Here is a 21,771-nt window from a genome sequence, read left to right on the forward strand (position 1 = left end):
TCCACTAGGTTGGTGAAAACTTCTTGCCCAAGGTAAAAAGAAAATCTCCACAATGACAAAAGACACACGTTTTTGATTCTATAAATAAGACTACAGCTAGGCCATGGTGTACATATAACTATCGTTGCTGCTATTCTCAAGTTGCATATGGGGGGGGGGAGAGGTGGTTAAATGTCTCTAACGATTTACCCCAAAAAAGGATTTTTTTTATGAGTTTTAATGACAGTTCAAATTCTGGTTTTGCAGTTGCATACTTTTGTTATTGCTTTGCCTTCTTCCCAGGTATAGTTTATTAAAGGACTATTCTTTTGAAGGGTTTTTTTTTTTGGCATTCAAACTCAGTTTCTTGTGACAGCCATATTGGTTTCCATATTGGGTTATTCTAATGTAATATTAAGAAATAAGTGCAAAACACTGTGATGTCTTTAGGGACCCAGACACTAATGCATGCACAGCATACAATGCATATCACCATCAGACAAAATAGTCTGGTCCCTGTGACATCATTCCGAATCACAGGTTCACTATGATTTCAAACATGGATTTGGGAAACCGGTCCAATATGGCCGCCGCAGATGGGACTCCATTACTGAAAGATGTGAGCACGAGATCTACAGGGGGCACTATTTCTATATAAAAAAAACTAAAGTGGGGACTTTGAAGAAATGGAACGGGGGAGGGGTTTAAGAGAGGGGGAGGGGTTTAAGAGAGAGGGAGGGGTTTCACATAGGGGGGCGGGGCTTAAGTGAGGGGGAAGGGCTTAAGTTAGGGGAAGAGCTTAACGTTAGGGGAGGGCTGAAGCAAGGAAAAGGCTGGAGAGGGGAGGGGCTGAAGTGAGAGGGGAGGGGTTTAAGTGAAGGGGAGGGAATAAAGTGAGAGGGAGGTGCTGAAGTGAGGGGGAGTACTTAAAGTGAGGGGGGAGGGGCTGAAGTGAGGGGGAGAGGTAATGTCCTCTAAAGCCTTGCTTTCTCTAAAGTTTGATATTCTCTGAAGTTTGCCTCCCTCCAGAATTCAATAGACCGATTCATTAGGCTCCGCCCACGTGGGCAACTATGCGCATTTCAAATGCCACACTGCATGTTCCAGCTGTGCGCATCATACACATGGCCGACTTTTGTACAACTGTGATTGGTCAAAACACACCACGAGAATGGGCTTAATGGATCGGTCAAATCAAGGCTTAGCATCTCCTACTACACGGTCACTTGCGACGACTGGGGCTTGAAACCGCTGCTACCGCCCCGACCTCGGAAGTTGGCCTGACCTCTGACCCCGGTTGGACCTCCACGCGTTCCTGGAAAATACGCAAAATTTAAATTTTCAGAATTTTATGATATTGAGTTGTGCATTGATCAAGCTGCATGTGTGGGAAGTTTCAAAGAAACCATCTATCGAGTACGTCAGCTCATTTCATGAAACTAGTATACACAATGGCGTAACTCCACTTTTTATTACGTGAGTCGCGCAACATTCCATGTTGTTCAGTTAAGACTTATACGACAGATTATGGCATAACTTACTCAGTCATTTTAGGTGGCTTAAGTAAATGAATTGCTATTTTACCCTTGACAAAAAATTTTGAGTTGGCACACGACTTCAAAAAAGGTCGAACAAAAGCTGTTGCAAAACAGTGAAATGAGGTGAATTAACGACTCTTTTGTTTCCGAGCAGAAATCATACACAAGCAGCCATCGTAAACGCTTTGTCTACAATTGAACGTCAACTTTTGCTATGACGCGCTGCAACAGCGCAACTAAAGCAGATTTCAAGTTTAAACCCTAACCTTCCCATATCCTCACAAATCCTTTTCGAACAGGTGGAGGATTTCAATGGATTGAGGCTGTTTGGCAAAACTGCGTCAGTGCATTTTGGAGGATGCATTGTGTCAAAGTCTAGGCTGCACCTTGTGTGTTGTGCTTAGCCATGCATACATTTAGGCCAAGATAATACTTGAAATCAGCACTGCTTCTGGGTTTCATCAGCACAGCCACAACGTACTGACAGTGATTGTTGGAGGATTTTGCAGGACTGAGGCAGTGGTCACCCCACAAATGAACAAACTCAAGGGGAAGAATGAAGTATCCAGACGCCACTTCTTTGGTTGTGTACAAAGTCTACAGAGAGTTGAGTGTATTTTAAAAGTATTTCCTAACAAAATTGGAAATGTTTCTCAGTCCCAGATTCGTGTCTCTTCAACATTTTTTTCAATGACTGACCTTCAGTGAGATAATATATGATGAAAAAATGGCGTCAGGATGCAACATTCGTTCCTCTTTCCATTTCAAGAACACACACAGGATTTCGAAGGATTGAGAGTGCATCCTCGCAAAAAAGGCCTAGGGAGATTGACAGCAGTTTTTCTGAATGGTTTTGCTCAAAAGGGGCTCAAGCCGACGTTCTTTTGAAAATACACTTCCAAGTCAAATCCCAAGGCAGGAATGCAACTGGGAATTTTTATTTTAAAAAACGAGGAAATTCTAAACCACACTAGACTTCATACGGCTTTTTTTAATTTGCAATGGCATTAACCGGAATTCATAAATACCTCAGACAGTTTAGCTATTCCTATTGGTCGAGAGCCCGTCACGTGGCCGGTCTTAAACGGATGATAAAGACATGGCTAGCTGGTCTTAAACACTTTTCCAGTGTCACAATAAAATGTGGACTCCTAAAAATCCAGTGCCTCTTACCGTTTCATTGGTTGAACGTTCACAATCCTCACGTAGGCATGCGCAACACTACAAGCGAGTCAGAATTTTATAGTTCTAAATTCAAACGCAACGCCCCAGGTGCGTTCTGCGTGACATCGCGCAGAACATGCTACGCGCGCGTAAATCTCCATAAAAGGGTTGTTTACATCTTACTCGCCAGCTGAACACTCCATTATTTTGCTAGAGGGATGTTTCAAAAAGCATGAAGTGAACTTGTTGTACAAAATCGGAATTTTTTGAACGAATTATTTGATATTTTTTTACGGATAAGGTATTTATGAATGGGAATAAATATGTGCTCGGTCGGTATTTATCACTCTGTTTAATACCCCTTAGAGTCTGGGTGCTGATAATTATCCTCGCCTCCGGCTCGGGTAATTATCAGCACCCAGACTCTAAGCGGTCTTAAACAGAGTGATAAAAACCTCCGGAGCACACATTTATTCCCTTATTAAAAAATTAGGAAATCAGCGGATCTGAGGAAAAGTTGCGTGCCTGCACGTTTATTGCCTACCTCTGGGTGATCCCCGTGGTGGGCCCGGTCTCCTGCTGTAGGTGTTGAAGTTGGGGTCCTGCGGCCGGTTAAAGGTGTTGAAGTTGGGGTTGGTGTTGCCGTACGGCATGTCTGGCGCCCTCTGCTGAAAGTTATCTCTTGGGAGGTAGGAGTTGTACCCACCAGGGCCTGGGTTTGAGATAAAAAGAGTGGGGAAAGTTGTGTTAAAGATGCGTTCCCGTGGGTGCTATTTTTCAGTTTTACCTTGAAAAGGAAATTTATTTTTCCAATTGTTATTTCCTAGAAATATGAAAGTTATTCACTTTTGAATTAAGACGTTAAACAAAAATGTCCACTGACGTGCAGTTGTTGAATTATAGGGCAAGTTCATTTGTGCGCAAAATAAAAGCCTTTTTTTCTCAGGGTTTTAGATGCGCAAAATCGGTACAAAACATACACATTGAAATTTTGTGAAGAGAAAAAAAAATCAATTTTTTTTAAGAACACAGATAAAATGCAACTTTTTATTCTAACCCAATCCTCCAAAGTCCTCTTTGCAAAATGGAGGATTTTGCAGGATTGAGGCTATATGGCAAAACAAAGTTGCTGATTTCGGATGATGCACTGTGTCAAGGTCTTGGGCCGGACCTCGTGTTGTTTATGCTCAACCGTGCATACATTGAGGCCTATATTATACTTAAAATCCTCCGCACTGCTCCAGGATGTCACTGGCTCTGCCACAACAAATTGACAGTGATTGCTGGAGGATTTTGCAGGATTGAGGCAGTGGTCACCCCTCCAAGGACCACATTCAAGAAATAATGGAGGATTTTGCAGGATTGAGGCTGTATGCTATTTTGACATGGAGGCATTTGGAGGATTTTGCAGGATTGAGGCTGTATGCTATTTTGACATGGAGGCATTTGGAGGATTTTGCAGGATTGAGGCTGTATGCTATTTCTACTTGGAGGCATTTGGAGGATTTTGCAGGATTGAGGCTGTATGCTATTTCTACTTGGAGGCATTTGGAGGATTTTGCAGGATTGAGGCTGTATGCTATTTCTACTTGGAGGCATTTGGAGGATTTTGCAGGATTGAGGCTGTATGCTATTTCTACTTGGAGGCATTTGGAGGATTTTGCAGGATTGAGGCTGTATGCTATTTCTACTTGGAGGCATTTGGAGGATTTTGCAGGATTGAGGCTAGCAAAAATGCCTAGGAAGTTAGGGTTAAATATTGACCTCTGACGGAACCAATGACTGCTTGGCTGACCGACTGAACAATGTCTGGGATCAACAAGTCTAGTCTCGGTTTGTTTAAAATTCAAAATATTTTAAAATTTCCAGTTATTTCACACACTCACCCCTTGGGTTTGGGTTGGGGTTGGACGGGTACCGTCCCGCAGACCGTGCGCTCATGTACGGCATGCCGCCTCCCCGGTTCCCGCCTCGGTAACCGGTGCTGTTCATGGTGCCCCGGGCCCCGCGGGGGTTGCCCCTCCCGTTGCCACGGTAGGATGAACTGGACTGGTAGGATTGGTAGGAGGAATAGGACGATTGGCCTGAAATGGACAAGGGAGGGGAGAAGATGAAACCAACCAAATCTGCACTTTGTTCTGCTACTCTGTACTTTGCCCCTAAACCCTGCCAGTCGCAACACAGTGCATCAGTCTGTGGGACCCTGCTGCATTCAACCATCAATCCTGGCGCATTAATGGCAAAAAGTGAAACAATAAGAGCTAGTCCCATTGAACAATGCCACAGTTGTATCCTGCTGCAGTTGGTGACCACAGACTCTGAGGCAGTTTGGTCTTGAGATTTTTGACTTCATGGATCTTGCTACACTGGGCAGGCTTCTCACTTTGACAATTGTTGCATGTTGCTGCTTTGGGCAGGGTTTCTAGACAAAAATACCCCGAGGGGTAGGGTTTAAACAAAGTTGACCTCTTACCAGCAGGTTTAACGGTAGAGTACACCATTTAACCCAAAAGTAACCGACCAAACTATCGTGAAAAAGCTTACTTGGTATAAAGATAGTAATGACACTAAACTTCCATGTGACATTATTCTTCAAGCATGCCATCATTTTGAGGGAAAACAACATAAGAAGTTCATTTCTAACGATGTGTTCAGTGACACATTTTTGGAAATTTCCGTGAATCCGAATCTGTGAATAAGTGGCCAACTGGCTGAATGAGAATCATGTCCCAAATGCTGCTTTTGGGATTGTGCCACGAGAGGGCGTAATTCAAAACACGACTCAGCAACTTTGCAATTGGAATGGAGATCCAGCATAATTTGTTTTTGGTTTTTTTTGTTTTCTTTAAATATACAGCATTCACAGAGCTAAAACTTCATCAGGTTAGTTATAAAGCATCTATTTTTCAAATGTTGGTTAAAAATGGAAAAAAAATGCCCAAATTACAACTGGTCTACTCTGATGAGAATAAAGATTACTATTTCAGAGTTGCATCGATCCAACATTTGAAATAGTTACATGGAGCATTTATAGGTGTAACATTTGAAATAGTTACATGGAGCATTTATAGGTGTAAGACATCAAAAGATTCACAGTAAAAGTCACATGGACCAACTTTAAAGCTTCTTTATTTCAGATGGCGCTCCAGAAATCACCCGCCAAATTTCTTAAACAAATTGCCCCAATTCAATCACAGAGTGACATTTCAAACACTATATGAAAGCACACCTGGTGAGTCACTGGACTGATTATCCGACGGCTGTTCCGGGCTCTCTTCCTGCTCCCTCTGCTGCGACGCCATCGTTGACGCCGTCGTCTCTGGCTTAGGGCTGTCTCTATCCGTCGGCTTCTCCGCGGAGGCTGCCGTAGGAGGGGTGGCGTCCGCTGACTGGAATGTCCCCATCTCCGTCTGCGATTGGTCCATGGCTGACTGCTGCATGGCTTGCATCTGCGGCGAGGAGCGCGACGAGTTGGTCATCTGGAACACGGGGGCGCTGGCGTTCATGGTGGATTTCTGCGCTTGCGCGTTGGGGTGGGCCTGGGCCGCCGTCATGTCGTGGTGCTGCAGTGTGGCAGGGGCGTGGTCGGTGAGAGAGGGCGGGGGGACCATTTGGTTCGTGTGCTGGCTTGCTGGGTCCGCTGATGAAAGAAAAGAAACATTTACATTTATATTTGATGAAAACAAAATTGGTTAGTACATGCAGATGCTTCTTTTAGTTCCTGTACAGCCCCCATCACAGTATATCACAATTTGTCAACTTTCTCCACAGCAAAGTTGTCATTTTCACCACTCTGTGTTCAATTTGGCATTCTGTGCCTAGCCCTTTTTCGTGTACAAAGTCAAATTTCACAGTGCTAGGGGGCTTTTTCTTCTTCCCCTATAACCTACCTGATAGCGTCTGTGAATAGCTGCTCCCGGTACCCATGCCAGCAGAGTGCTGGCCGAGCATCGATGCTTGCAAACTGGAGGATGTTTCCTGATGGCCAAAAAAAATATAAAGTTCAGTCTTTGGTAGCAAACAGGGTATCAAAATGTAGCTAACAAAATTCCCCAAAGGTCTATATAAATGAAATCATCATAAGACGATCTGATGTAAAATTATGACCCTTGGATGAGTGTGAATTTTCTTCTTCTTTTTTTTGCAGTGTTTACTTTTCTGAAAGGTTTGGAGATTTTGTATGGTTCGAACACAAACAAAGTTCTGGGAGTGGGGGGAGGAATGAACAAACCTCTGATTTTGTGAGTTGTGCGTCAGCAGGCGGACTGGGGAATTCAGGTAAGTCGTTGCGCTTCTGTTGCTGCTGCTGCTGCTGTTGTTGCGTCGACATCATTGTCTGTGACTGCGACATTGTGTCCAAAGTTTGTTGAACGCCGAGACCACTCTGCTGGCCGCGCTGGCCGGGTAAACTTCCCGGCTGGCCCAAGCTCTGCTGGCCGAGGCCTTGGTGCCCGAGACTCTGTTGTTGTTGTTGTTGTTGTTGTTGTGCCAAGCTAGCCTGTTGCTTCTGCTGTTGGGTCTCGAAAGGCGAGGCCATGCCGTAACCCGGGTCCGAAACCAGACCCGATTGGGCTTCGTAAGCCGGGTGTGTGGGAAGCGGGGAAGGGTGGGCGGGGTCTGAGAGGGGGAGGTCCATGGTTTGGGCCTGGGAGAGCTGGTCCATACTTTGATGTTGCTGCATGGATTGCTCTGTGGGAAACAGGATACCGTTTAAGGATTTTCAAGGTCTTGACATTTTTAGTGACGATATGAGGATGATACGATGAAAATGTACCACCTTCCAAGTTCAAATCAAGTCGTGCTCGCAGAGCTCACAAAACCACATGCTGTATTGTTGGGTTACACATGGTCGCGTCAGTGCAACAAGGTTGTAACTCCATTCTGCAACAAAGTTGCATATCGTGCGAATATGCTCCATGCAACAAGGTCGTATCTCAACGTCCAGGGACTTTGCGTGTACATCCGGGTTATTTTTAAGCGAGATACGACCTTTGACAATCTGAAACTCACGTTTTGCGTTCATGCCATTTTAGGAGATAAGACCTTGTTGCACTGACGCGACGACATGTTCCCTACTAAGGCACAGGTGGAAGATTTCGCTCAAGTTGATCACTCCTAAAATAGGTAGGTGACCTCATGTTCATAAAATATACATGTATCTTGACTTGTTAATACAAGTCGTCTAGGATAAATCTATATTGCGCTTTTGAACCGTACCTCATGCATATTCATGTTGTGCCTCTTGTCTTCTTTTTTTTTCAACAACCATTTTCTTTCAAGAATGTTTACAAACTTCAAATGCGAATTTACCATTGACAGCTTGCTGGTGGTTGAGGGCGCTGTAGCCTTGGGATGGGTGGTAGGACTGGCCGGTAGCTACGACCGCCGGGTCCATGTGTGGAGCTATAGAGGAAGGTATATGTTTGTCAAGCCAAAACTCAGCACATTATTTCAGTTCCAAACTCTAATCCTTCAAAAAACATTTTCTTGTAAATCCTGAACGATGCTTCAGCGTGAATCAATTGACCTTGAAGAGTAGAGCGAGCGAAACCATTTTTAACAATTTCACTTCAGGCCAAAAAAATAAGCCTCCGGTTTCTGGTCAGCGCGTGCCCTTTGCCGTAGTCATGCGTAGAAATGAAACTGGCATATGGCAAAAAAATCGGAAAATAGGCCGAACAAAAATACGTGTCCGAAATCTGGGCCGCGCTGCAGATACACACATGTACATGCATTGTGGGACACATTGTAAGAAAATCGGAAATTTCGTTGGAAAATTCAAAAAGTCGGATTTCCGATTAAAATCGGAAAAGTTTCATCTCTGCATGCGTGTTGGAAATGTAAGATGATGTCTCAAAACTGCCAAACTCACTGGTTTTGCTGCTGCACAATTTTAACGTGTTATTAGATGGGGTTACGAGTTTTCCCGAACTGGAACAAAATGGGAACTAATTTTCAACTGGAAAAAAATGGGAACTAATTTTCAAAGTTTTCCTTGATTTCCAAACCGGCTTAGATCCTGAACACGTCCCAGGATGTAGGGTCAAGGGTTCAAGAAGGTCTACAACGAAAAAACTTTTCAAAGAGAGTTAAGGGGCCTGACTTACAGTCGTAGTCCAGCATAGAGTCCTGCATGAAGTTGAAGCTTCCATGCTGGACCGAGGCCAGCACGTCAGACCCCTGGCTCTTCAGCTTCTGGGGCGGCATCTCAATGGGCTTAGGGAAGGCCTCCTGGTCCACCGCAGGCGCCGCGACGCGGGAATCGCGGGACATCGGAGGTTCCGGCTCTTGAGGGGGCAGGACGGCCGGAGGGAGGGACGAAACCACCTGGAACAGCGGACAAAAATTGGGAATGGTCAGTTTTCTATAAAAAAAAGTAACAAGTATAAGTAAAGTTGTAAAATGCAACTCTTCAAGCCATTGTGTCAACATATAGCTAGCCAGATCTTTTAGATTGAAGGGGAACAATACAGAGTTCCAACGGTTGCAGGTTTGATTCTAGCTACACTTAACTTTTCCCTGTTCACTCTAAAACTGTTCAACAACTCAACTCCCCTTGTGATTTATCAGGGAAAATTTGATCAGTCAGTTGGTCAAGTGTCTTTTGCCGCACAACTGACTATATTTTAAGACTGTAAAACAATATGTGCTTTTGGAGGGTAATGCACTTTTAGTTAACATGCCCTTCCTCGGTGCTCGTGAGTGGGCCACAGGCCTTCAAGTCTTCCACACAGTACATCAACTATACAGGTTGAGTCAAAAAAGACGAAACCCAAATATCGGGACTATTGTTTTAGTGAAGTTCTGCATGTAAGCACTTTCCAAATCTAGGATATGAACGCCCATTCATAAGCTTTCTTTTAGTACAAGAATCATTCAAATCACTCATGTACTTTTCAAGTTATGGAATTTTAAACACAACCACCGTTTTAAAGTTCTGTCCACGGATCACACAAAAGGTGTGCGTTCTTTCAGCAAAACGAAAACAATTCACACACATCCCTATGTGATTTGTTTTTTGTTTTACTGAAAGAACACTTACTGTTTTGTGATCCATGGACAGAACTTTAAAACGGTGGTTGTGTTTATAAGTCCGTAGCTTGAAAAGTACATGAGTGATTTGAATGGTTCTTGTACTAAAAGAAAGCTTATGAATTGAGCTTTTATATTCTAGATTTTGAAAGTGCTACATGCAGAACTTCACTAAACCTATGTTCCCTACATTTGGGTTTCGGTTTTTTACTCACCCTGTAGAATTGATTAAAGGGAAAATACAACATTTGCAAACATCAAAAAATAAAACTACCAAATCATTTTGAAATACCTTGCTGGACTGTTAGTGAATGACAGTGTAAAGCATCCTGTAAAATCATGGCACCTGGTATACTGTCATTTTCAAGAAAAGGGGTATTTTTGTATCAATTTCCAACGCTGATCGGCTGATCAGCGTTGGAAAAAACTGGCTTTTTTTTCTTCAAATACTGGCCCCAGTTGACAGCAGTTGACCATCGCACTTGTTTGCAATCGATTACACAGGTACAAGCCAGCTAGACTGGTTCCCTGACCTTACAATTCCCCAATATATGTACATTGCTCTGTTTCTTCTTAAATGGAGTCAGGGAACCAGACTACAGGAAAATGATTGTTTTTCTTGCTTTTTATAGCATTATCGAACCCAATATCTCAAAAAAGTCAGTGTAACTATATTTGCTATATATTTCCAACCCCCCAATTCCATCCATTTCTGAAAATTACAGCAAAAGCAAATGATGTATTTTCCCTTTAAGTGACTGATTGATTGATTGATTGATTGATGGATTGCTTACCTCCGGGGCCTCAGGTGAGGGGACCTGGTCCTGCTGAACCACGATGTAATCCTCCTCCGCTGTTTCCTCATCATTACCTGCACAGCAAAACAAACAAGTCATTTCTGCATTACTTCTGGTTCAAATTTTGTTTAAATAAATATAATGAAATTTAAAAAAAATGCCAGAGACACATGATTAACCCTAACCCCCTAGGCCTTTATGCTAGGAACCATCCTGAATTCTCCAAAATCCTCCACAATGTTGCACTAATGTTCAAACGAAGGATACCCACTGCCTCAATCCTTCAAAATCTGACAGTCTTTCCTCTCCAAATGCATTCATCCTCAATCCTCCAAAATCCTCCTCCTCTTCAAACACCATTCATCCTCAATCCTCCAAAATCCTCCTCCTCTTCAAACACCATTCAGCCTCAATCCTCCAAAATCAACCGGTATTGAATATGCACTTATCCTTAATCCTCCACAATCCTTCAAAATTGTACGTTGCATTCATCCTCAATCCTCCAAAATCTTCCTCTTCTTCAAACACCATTCATCCTCAATCCTACAAAATCCTCCTCTTCTTCAAACACCATTCATCCTCAATCCTCCAAAATCCTTATGTGCTTCAAACACCATTCATCCTCAATCCTCCAAAATCAACCGGTATTGAATGTGCACGTATCCTCAATCCTCCACAATCCTCCAAAATTGTATGTTGCATTCATCCTCAATCCTCCAAAATCCTCCTCTTCTTCCAACACCATTCATCCTCAATCCTCCTCTTCTTCAAACACCATTCATCCTCAATCCTCCAAAATCAACCGGTATTGCATATGCACTTATCCTCAATCCTCCACAATCCTCCAAAATTGTATGTTGCATTCATCCTCAATCCTACAAAATCCTCCTCTTCTTCAAACACCATTCATCCTCAATCCACCATTCATCCTCAATCCTCCAAAATCCTCATGTGCTTCAACACCATTCATCCTCAATCTTCCAAAATCAACCGGTATTGAATATGCACTTATCCTTAATCCTCCACAATCCTCCACAGTTGTATGTTGCATTCATCCTCAATCCTCCAAAATCCTCCCTTTCTTCAAACACCATTCATCCTCAATCCTCCAAAACTGCCCGGAGGATCACTTTGGAGGATGGAGGAAGTTTAGGGTTAATGCTGCCACAGACTCTGTGCACAAGAACCCCCTCAACGGTCACAAAAGGAGAGTTGGGGAAGACCACTGGGACAGACATTCGAACGCATTGCTGACGACGCTCACGCGAAGACGCTATGGATTATACACGTTAAGAATCAAATAAGTATCGCGTACTTCCGGCAATACGCACAAGAATCAGTACGCGCACCCAGCGTGTTCCTCCCACTGGTGCTCAGTAAAGTCGTCACAAAGCGCCCTCTATTGTTTGTGCACGGAGTCTATATCCGAGTAATTCAGACGTGGCCTGACCTGATCCCTGTGTGGGAGGGGGCGGGGCATCCTCCTCCCCCTCTCCGGCAGGTTCCTCTTCGGGCGGGGCCGGGATGTTGTCAAGGTAACCGCAGCTGTTAATCTCCTGGACCAGCTCCTTCAACTCTTTGTCTGAGCCAGCGCAGTTAAAGGAAAAAATACTTTCTACGAGAAATATACTTTTTACAAGCAAGCATACAAAATAATTTTGGAAATAGAATACACTGGTCGAGTAATCATACAAATAGGTTATCTCAAAAGATACTGACTACAATGATATCTACTCAAAGAATCTGATGGATTCTGCAGTCCGTTGTGGTAAAATGTCTGTAATAGAGTACGCTTTCACGGTTCAAAACGCAACAAATGTTGGTCACTGAAAGCAGTTCAAGCACCACTGCTCCTGAGTGTCCACTATGAGTTTGCAGGCACTTCTAAGTCTTTTGGGCTAGAATCCATCCTGAATCCTTCAAAATCCTCCCACTGCAACTATGAAATCATCCGTTATTTCTTGAATTTATTCAGTGGAGGGGTGACCACTGTCTCAATCCTTCAGAACCCTCCAACAATCATTGTAACACAATGAGGAATTGCCAACGCTATCCAGAAGCAGTGCGGATGATATCTAGTATAATCTCGGCATAATTTATGCATGGTTGAGCATACACAACGCAAGGTATCGCTTCAAACCTTGACACAATGCATCCTCCAAAATCAACTGGCACTAAAATGTCATACGGCCTCAATGTCAATCCTCCAAAATCCTCCAAAACTGCTTGGTTGATTTTGGAGGATTGAGGAGGGTTAGGGTTAATTAAGATCATTCTGTTTGTGCATACAAGTCCGCAAACCTTTGCCACGCGTGATGACTTCCTCATTGAACCTTGACACTGACTTTATTTTTTTTTTTTCGTTTTAGCACTTGTATATTAAAAATACAACTGCTAAGATAAAATTTTAAAACCTCAGCTACTAGCCATCGGGTAGTTTTTAAATTCAATCTCCGTTATTTGTGATTTTAAAGGATACAGGTCGTTCCCAGAACTTCCTTCTTGTCTGCCTTGATGTAACTGTCCAAGTGTTCGCTGGCCTCCGTCAGTTTGGTCTCGAAGCTTACCGAACTGAAAAAGAAAGAGGGTGATCACTTCAAAGTCAAAACCTCTCTCGAAAATGTTTAAGAGGGACTCAGACTCCGTAATAGACATTGGAAAGCCACAGTATGAGGGACACTCAACAAATTACCATTATAATAGTACAATCATCAATGAAAATGTGGATGACTTGTAAACAAAATATATTTGAGTTTGACATTTTCAATTTTTGTCCGGCCAGAAAAAGTTCCCGACACCGGAAATGTAATTGGCAATTTTGAAAGACGGAATTCTGGCAATTGACCTACACCTGTAGAAACGCGTTAGAATTAGATCAACGCAGCTTATGACATAATTATTGTCCAATTACATGATATACAAACGGACTAAAAATCTGAGACAAACAAACTTTAGTGTACAAAAATTCCACAGGGTTGTCTAAGGGGCGTGGCTAACTCGCAAACGGCGACACTAACTAATGCTTGGGCAACTTTATTTTGGTTGTGATATCTCAAGGAAGAGCACGAACAGGGCTACATGGCAATGTATAATCAGCCATCATATGGCAATCCAGTCAAAAAAGACCAACAAAATGTCCCCTGAATAATGAGTTCAGACAAATGGCAAAAACTTTTTGAACTCACCTCTTTTCCTTGCCTTCGCTCTCTTCGTCGTCTTCTCGTGACGGAATGACCAACTTGTAGAACTCATCAAGATGGTTCACTTGATCGTCCGTTAATTTCTGTCAAAATTGGCCAGACAAACAAGCAACAAATTCAACAAAGGGAAACTGACTAGGTGCATTGTAATAATCTGTAAGTTGAACAAAGAAATTGACTGAAGTGGGGTGTGAACCTGCGACCTCCGGATCACCGTTCCGGTGTTCCACCAACTGAGCTATCCAGCACTATGTCGGCGGTTCCGATTAAGTCAATGTCTTTGTTCAAGAGTTGCAAGCGAGTAGCCATGAACTTGTCAATACCATGTAGCTAAGGATCACATTGAAAGTCATGATGCTGGCAACATTTGCAGTGCTGCAAAGTCTGTGGGACATTGTTAAAATTCGGCCTTCAACACCACAACATATATGGCCAATTCTTAAACAATGACAGCTCGTCCCACTAAACAATGCCACAGCTGTATCCTGCTGCAGTTGGTGAATGAACGAATAAATGAACAAATTTATTGCACCACATTGTAAAGTACATACCAGTAAACAGTGAAATCTTGATAAGTCAAACCTCAAGGGAACAGGTTCAAAATTTGACTTGAGCAGAGTTCTGAGTTAAGCAGGGTTGTACATCATTGTTATACTACCGAAGGCAATGGATTGTTTGTTTGACTTAAAGGGAATATACATCATTTGCTTTTGCTGTAATTTTCAGAAATGGATGGAATTGGGGGGTTGGAAATATATAGCAAATATAGTTACACTGACTTTTTTGAGGTTTTGGGTTCAAAAATGCTATAAAAACCAAGAAAAACAATCATTTTCCTGTAGTCTGGTTCCCTGACTCCATTTAAGAAGAAACAGAGCAGTTTACATACATTGGGGAATTGTAAGGTCAGGGACCCAGTCTAGCTGGCTTGTACCCGTTCATAGTTGTGTAATCGATTGCAAACAAGTGCGATGGTCAACTGGGGCCAGTATTCGGCTGATCAGCGTTGGAAATTGATACAAAAATACCACTTTTCTTGAAAATGACAGTATACCAGGTGCCATGATTTTACAGGATGCTTTACACTGTCATTCACTAACAGTCCAGCAAGGTATTTCAAAATGATCTGGTAGTTTTATTTTTTGATGTTTGCAAATGTTGTATTTTCCCCGTTAACAATTGTTTTGAGGTATCCGACTTTGACGTATTGAGATTTCACTGTAATCAAAGAATTAACAATTATGGCAGGCAATACAATGGTGACCACAGACTCAGAGGCATTTTGTTTAAACCTCAAGATTTTTGACCTGATGGATCTAGCTACACTGAGTAGGCTTCTCATTTGGATAAGTGCTACATGCTGCTGCACTTAGTAGTTAAACCCTACCCCAAGTGCAGTGAAAATATTAAAGAATATTAAAGTAATAAATTTATCGTCTTGATGTGCAACTACAAATTCAGTAACCCTAAGGTACCTGAATCCATCAAAATCCACACCCCTGTTTTGGAGGATTTCGGCGGAACCAGGATGTATTGAAAAAGTTGGGAGATTTTGATGGATTCAGGACAGTAAGCCTAGCGGTACTGCAGGATTTTAATGGATTCAGAAAACCTCCATATTGAGCAGTTGGGGGATTTTGATGGATTCAGGACAGTAAGCCTAGCTGTACAGCAGGATTTTGATGGATTCAGAAAACCTCCATAATGAGCAGTTGGGGGACTTTGATGGATTCAGGATGTCGACAGATTTACTTCCGGCTAACTGATGTTTTCTGATGGACTCATTGACCACAAAATTTCTTTGCGTGGCAAAATTGATGGATTTTGGTGGATTCAGGATACTTTCTACTAAAAAAATACCCATGGGGTTAGGGTTAGTTTCTGCAAACTCACCACAGCTCCATTTGCACCGGCCAGGAAGTCGTTCCGGACGTGGTCCGTGCCCAAGTTGTTCAAGACGCTGTTGAGCAGTATGATGTCGCGGATTCTCTGCAGCTCCTGCTCGTGCCGTTGTGCGTTCTCACGCTTGGCCAGCTTCTTCAGCACCTTGTTATTCTGGGGAAGGCCAATTTGTTAAAGAGATTTGGGTCAAGTTCTGACAGTCAAATGTTTAGGCTACTTTGTTGGTCACTTAAGAAGTCAGCTTTGCAGGCGAGAAATTGGTTCACTTGGCCAGAGACGAGATCACGTCCATTTACATGTAGATACATTGTAAGCCTCATTGCTTATAATGTACATTGCACACTGCTAAACATCCTTTTGTTTCGTCAACAACCTTTCTGACCTTGTTAAACTGACCACACCATCGGTTCAATACACAAATGTAGGTAAGCATGTGTGTGCAAACACCGGCAATTGTGGACTAGGGACAAAAGGGTTAGGGCACAAACAAAGGGTCCACGATTGACCGATAGTCCACGATTGAAAGTTGTGTACAAAACCAGTGAGAGCTGTTGCTAAAAAGTGAGGGTACAAACAAAGGAATTAGGATTAGGGACAATAAGGGTCCACGATTGCAGTTGTTTACAAAGATGGGTGAGTGGGTGGGATTTATTCAAATTTTGTGGCTCTCAAAGATTTTCAATCTCCCTCTATCCCTTTTCCCATGTCTTTCTCTACCCCGCCAAACCCTGACGAAAATCCACAGCCAACACTGGCCAAAAAAAAAATTAAAAACACCTAAGCTGCTCATACGTCATTGATGGTGGTCTGGAAGTTCTTCTGGAGTTCCTTGGCAAAGTCCAAGTTGCTGCAGACCTCATCAAAGTGGGAGGCCGCCTGGATCTGATCCTTGGTCAACTCTTGGCCGGACTTGACCATGTCCTGGTACGACTGCAACTTCAACTGCAAATCAATCAAGAATACAACAGAATAAGAAAAATGAGCAGTCCGACCAGATATAGAGTCAGGCAACACCGACTGCAATTAACCCTGTCCTTGTGACCTTTGACATGAGGTCAAGTATAGAGTCAGGCAACACCAACTGCAACCCTGTCCTTGTGACCTTTGTCATTAGGTCAAAGTGGGGTCAAAGTGAATAGCCATGTGTACCTGGTCCTAAGTCAACTCTTACCCAGAGTTGACCAAACTGTTGTTCAGCTTTGCCTCAGTTATCTTGGCAAAATGCATGTAACGCCATCTTTTCATGTAGCTAGGGCGATGTTTGCACACATGTGCACACTACTCGCATACGATAGTTTAAGGATTGCTTAGTTAAGCAGCCGACACGTCATGATGAATGGACTAGTAAAATTTGACTCTGGTTCATGAATATGTATGAGGTACAAAAATGTATAGGTTACATGTACCAGTACATGTGAAGAACATTTTAAATGACCACTGCTTAGTTATAGGCCTACACATTCTGTTTCTGTACAAAAACATGTGCTGGACCTAGTTTACATGAACATGTAAATCGGAGATTTCAAAATCCGGTTATCCAAACTTTTTTCAAACCGAATAACGGTTATCTGATTTCCCCAGAAGTCATGCCAACAAAAAGTGACCAGTGAGTGATAATCGCGATATAGTTTGCAGGATTCAATGACCACTGGGCAGCTTTACAAAAACACTTCAGAGCTGTATTGTTGGGTGAAAAATGGATGAGGACTCTCTGATAAGTCGAATGGGCAGGTTATTCATATACCAAGAAGACCTCTAGCAAATGTCAGAGACCACGGAGCAAATTGGGGAATATACCAGTTGTTGTCTTTAAGTTTAGCTTGTGTCACAAAACAATAGAAGGCTGAATTTTTTTTAAGGTGGTTTCGAATATCCAATTTCCAAACTTGAAACTGTATACATGCAGTAGAATTCAAACCGAATTTTACAAATTCTGCAGTAAAATCCGGCGCTAAAAAGGAAATCCTTTTGTATGTTACTTGAGGCCGAGAGGATTACAAGTAAAAACATTTGTCCTTTGGGTGTTCCAGACCAGTAATCTAGATGTGTGCCTGCACACATTGACCTTTCCTTGTACACATTAGCATTTTGAATAGTTGGCTTTTGCATTTGATGTCTAACACACTCTAAACAATGGCCTGACAAGGTCTTTATTCAGTCCACAGGGACAGATGGTTCACGGTGAATTACAATCAAATCTGAAAATCTACAGGTAGGTAGGTGTACCACCACAAAGATGAGTCAACGTACATTGTATCTTGTGAGATGCATGTTCAAATGCACATGGACACTGTGTGTGATTGCATTGTACACGTTGTTCATTGTTGTAAATATTACTCTAGCACTAATACTAAAACAACTTATTTTTACATTTTCTGAAGTCCACCATTTGTCCACTGTTAAATTTGATTTTTTTTAATTCAGGTTTGAATTCTGTGAGAATTATGTGCAAAATGAATGGGACTGATGTTCCTCTTATATACAAAATTCTGATATTACAAACAATTTGGCTAGGTCCGGACGAGTTTGTATTAACGAGACTCGACTGTAATTAGATAAATTCTGAATGGCGTAATACATGTAGGTGGATAGTTTTACAACAACGAAAAGATGCATGTACGTATTCTGAACCTTTTGTGGGCGTTGTGTGAAAACTTGACGTGTACCACAAAACATGTTTTCACAAATAGGGTGTCCTGTTTCCTTTCGGATACCATTTCGGAAAGGGACAGTTTCGAATACTCAATTTTATCAATCATTTCCTATCCCAAACTTTTGTTTTGTCACGAAAACAAAACAAAACAGGAAGTGATATTTGCACTTGTGCCTTGCTGTACAGTAGATGTACATTCTGGTATGTGACCATATAAGGGTATTTGAACTTTCTTTACAAATTACAGCACTGAACAAGAATTTCACAGTATTCAAATAATATAATTTTACTGTTGATTTCGGACTCCCGGGTTAAATTTGGCAGTCGACCACTCTTTAACAAAAACAGTACTGAGCATGGTGAACACAAATCATAAATAAAATAAATCACTGGCAAAAATGTGTTTCTGAACAGAAATGACAGAACAAGCCCAAAATTCTTCTGTTGTTATATTGAGGAGGAAAAAACAATTAGGGCCTAGGCCTATGTTGGACAAAAAACATGCATTTGCGACAGAAAAAAATCAATTTTTTTGCTAGACAATTTTTATTAATTTTAAAAAATGTTCAGGCCTCCTTATGAATTTATACACAATACACGTAGGCCGAGGAATTTCAATTATTATTGTGAAATGGACATGATGGAAATGGGGAAAGAATGTTGCAACCTGACATCCCTTCAGTGGTTGTATACAAAGTCTATGAAGAGTGTAGAAGTGTTTAAGTATTTCCTTACAAAATTGGAAATTTTTCTCAGTCCCAGATTCATGTCTTAGGCCTATCATCATTTTTGAAATGACTGACCTTCAATTTTTCATTGAGATGAAATATGAGGAAAAAAGCAGTGTCAGGAAATTGTATAAAAGTCAAATGTGTTAATAAAAGTCTTGGAAAGACATATATCTGGCCATCACTTGAAACCCAGTACACAAACCCAATGTCACTGGTCTGAAAATGTTTAAGTGTTTTCTTAGTAAAATACTTCAATATTTACCCAGCTAAATTTTACTTTTTAATTTAAGGCATATTATCACTTTCTGAATCTGATGGCTGATACGTACATGTATGATGTAGGTCACTGAAGGAAAAAATTAGTGATGGCCAGATATGGGAATCTTTCCAAAGTCTTGTCTTTCAAGGAAATATTACAATGGAATTTGGTGAATGGTCGCCACTCCTATAACATTAACAAGGGCACGCCAAGCTTCTTTGATGGACCGTACTATAGGACGTCATGTCGTCATTCAGTCATGCCAGTGTCATATGAAAATCGGACTAGTTGTATGAAAATCGGACTGTTTTTCCCCTTTATTGGTTAAACCCTCTCACGTGACCGGTCCCTCTCCTAATTATCTATGCAAGAACATGCACAATACCACCAACGAGTCCGTATTTCATAAAACCTAAATTCATCTTACACCGGAAAATGGTCAATGTCCAAACCAAACCGTGACAATGCACATAAAAATAAAACCATTAATTGACGACATTGTAAAAACATGTTACACAAAAAAAAGAATCAAACATGTCAAATGAAAACAAAGATGTCAACCGTGTAAATCATGTCAACACAATCAATGTGACACAAATGATAGATTCCAGTCATTCTTAGTTCGGTAATCCTTACTTTTAGGACCCCTTTCCCATATAAGGTTAAAAGACTCACCAAAACAGCTGACTATGACACTCAAAAGTGACATTCTGATATTTATTGACACATTTGAACATTTGGCAATGACACCTCTTGAATATCAGCAGGTTTAATTTTGTAGAAAGAGGGCAGGGTTTTGATTTATGAGGGGTTAAAGACGACGATGACAAACAGAAAATAAATTTAAAAAGCAAGATGGCGAACTGCAAAAAAAGGTAGGAAAGTCACATTTTCTTTGAAAGTGCTTTCAAAATTATACATGAGTTTGTCTGAAGAAAAAAGACTTCTTTAGCCTGCAAAAGTCACTTTGGTACTGGACAGTCATCTGCAAAAGTCAGTTTTGAACAGAACTCGTACAAAATAGAGGTGTCCTAAAAGTAAGGATTACCCTTAGTTCTACTGATTTGGTTATGTTTCCTTTTGTTAAAACCTTTGAAGAACCGGACAAATTCGAACGTCGCCACTTTGTCATGCACAAAACAATCGGCCACCATGGCCACACTTTCCTCTTCCGGTGTCGCAACGTCACTTTTGGACCGTCCGTTTTCGTTACAAAATCCGACCAAAAACCCACCTTTCTCTTCTCCAGATTCCGGATCTTCTTCTCTATCATGGCCACCAGTTGGGTGGGGAAATCTGGGGCCTCTTTCGGGGCATTTTGAGGGGTCGGTTTTGACGAAGCAGCGGGCATGACTGCGCACGATTTGCCTTCAACGTGACGGAGACTTTATTCAATGTTCGATTTTGCAAATTTATTTCACGTGTTTCGCATAGTGTGCTCGAAAATGGTCACCTCGTTCCTGTGCCCTTTACAAAATTACCCACAATGCATTACTGAATTCTTGAAAATATCCCAAATAGTTACATAAATCAACAACATATATACATTGTTTCTTTTAAAATTACCAACAAAACGATATTTTGGTTGTTATATGAATGTCTTTTCTTACACAATGGCATAAAATATCAGAATGAAAAACCGCAATGGTGGTACTTGTAAACTGAGGTAAAATGACGTCATATTTAAAGGTGTTTCCCGAGCCGACCCTTACAATGAAGATCGCGCGATGATAGCCGGTCGACCATAAAAATACATGCGTAGTCTAGTAACTGGTACTGGTACCATTTAGACGATAGGGCATGTAAAAACTATACACATTGAATATTAATATATTTGTAATAAAATATCTTGCCAGCCATTGAATAAATTACAAATTAATGAAGAATAAAAACCCCTTCCTTTTACTATGAAAAAAGAGACAGTAGAAGGCAATTAAAATATGTATCCTCCTTCCATGGTACAATACAGCAACTTTTTTGGGATCATTAGGAAGAATTTATACACTGGCGGAAAATATTGGACTTTCATACCATATTTAGACATCTTTGTTTTAATAAACACTCTAAAAATGTCTTTCGTTATTTCCGTCCTTGTGGAATATACAATTACATGGTCCCAGGCACCTGCGCGTTCAAATTTTAGGAAGAAATATTTTTGAAGAAAATGTCACATTTTCTTTGACTTTATGGTTGTTTTGTCGGGCTGGGGCACAAAAGTACATATACATGTACACTGTAGTTGTTTTCGAACATCTGCACGTGTCAATACTTTTGAAAAAAAATCTCAACTTTGAATTTTTTTTTGGATATTGTTCCCCAACTTCTTGAACTTTCACAGATTCCACCCCAAAGTTAAGCCTCCCCCCCCCCCCCCCCCCCGCAATAGTATTACTTGCACAATTTCCCCAACTCTGAACACTACTTAACTACTAATCACCTTGTCATTCACAGATTTCCGGATGCTGAAGTTTTACGCTAAAATAATTGTGACATTTAGGGTGGGGGCAGGGGATTTA

The 21,771-nt window shown here is 41.6% G+C and overlaps 1 protein-coding gene across 1 annotated transcript; it reads right to left on the reverse strand.

The window, feature by feature from the left end:
* Nucleotides 1–316: 316 nt before the first annotated feature.
* On the reverse strand, nt 317–20,696 carry LOC119725533 (caprin-1-like). Its single transcript, XM_038196963.1, has 15 exons — nt 20,490–20,696; nt 16,405–16,554; nt 15,604–15,765; nt 13,696–13,793; nt 12,990–13,081; nt 11,961–12,092; nt 10,508–10,584; nt 8,789–9,008; nt 7,992–8,084; nt 6,913–7,370; nt 6,572–6,659; nt 5,911–6,321; nt 4,568–4,765; nt 3,226–3,393; nt 317–1,294 (listed from the first exon to the last, which is right to left on the reverse strand). Exons 1-15 carry the CDS (start codon nt 20,604–20,606, stop codon nt 1,194–1,196), a joined length of 2,565 nt encoding a protein of 854 aa, XP_038052891.1. The 5' UTR covers nt 20,607–20,696; the 3' UTR covers nt 317–1,193.
* Nucleotides 20,697–21,771: the final 1,075 nt, after the last annotated feature.

This window comes from Patiria miniata, unplaced genomic scaffold (assembly GCF_015706575.1).
Source record: "Patiria miniata isolate m_02_andy unplaced genomic scaffold, ASM1570657v1 HiC_scaffold_1, whole genome shotgun sequence".
NCBI lineage: Eukaryota > Metazoa > Echinodermata > Asteroidea > Valvatida > Asterinidae > Patiria > Patiria miniata.

Bases quoted from the DNA above. Each gene is read 5' to 3' on its own strand.
- LOC119725533 (XM_038196963.1), bottom strand. From the start codon at position 20,606: ATGCCCGCTGCTTCGTCAAAACCGACCCCTCAAAATGCCCCGAAAGAG. The intron at 8,085-8,788 runs GTAAGTCAGGCC...CTTCCTCTATAG, and splicing joins CTCTATGCTGGACTACGACT to CTCCACACATGGACCCGGCG. The intron at 3,394-4,567 runs GTGAGTGTGTGA...TCTCAAACCCAG, and splicing joins CCCCAACCCAAACCCAAGGG to GCCCTGGTGGGTACAACTCC.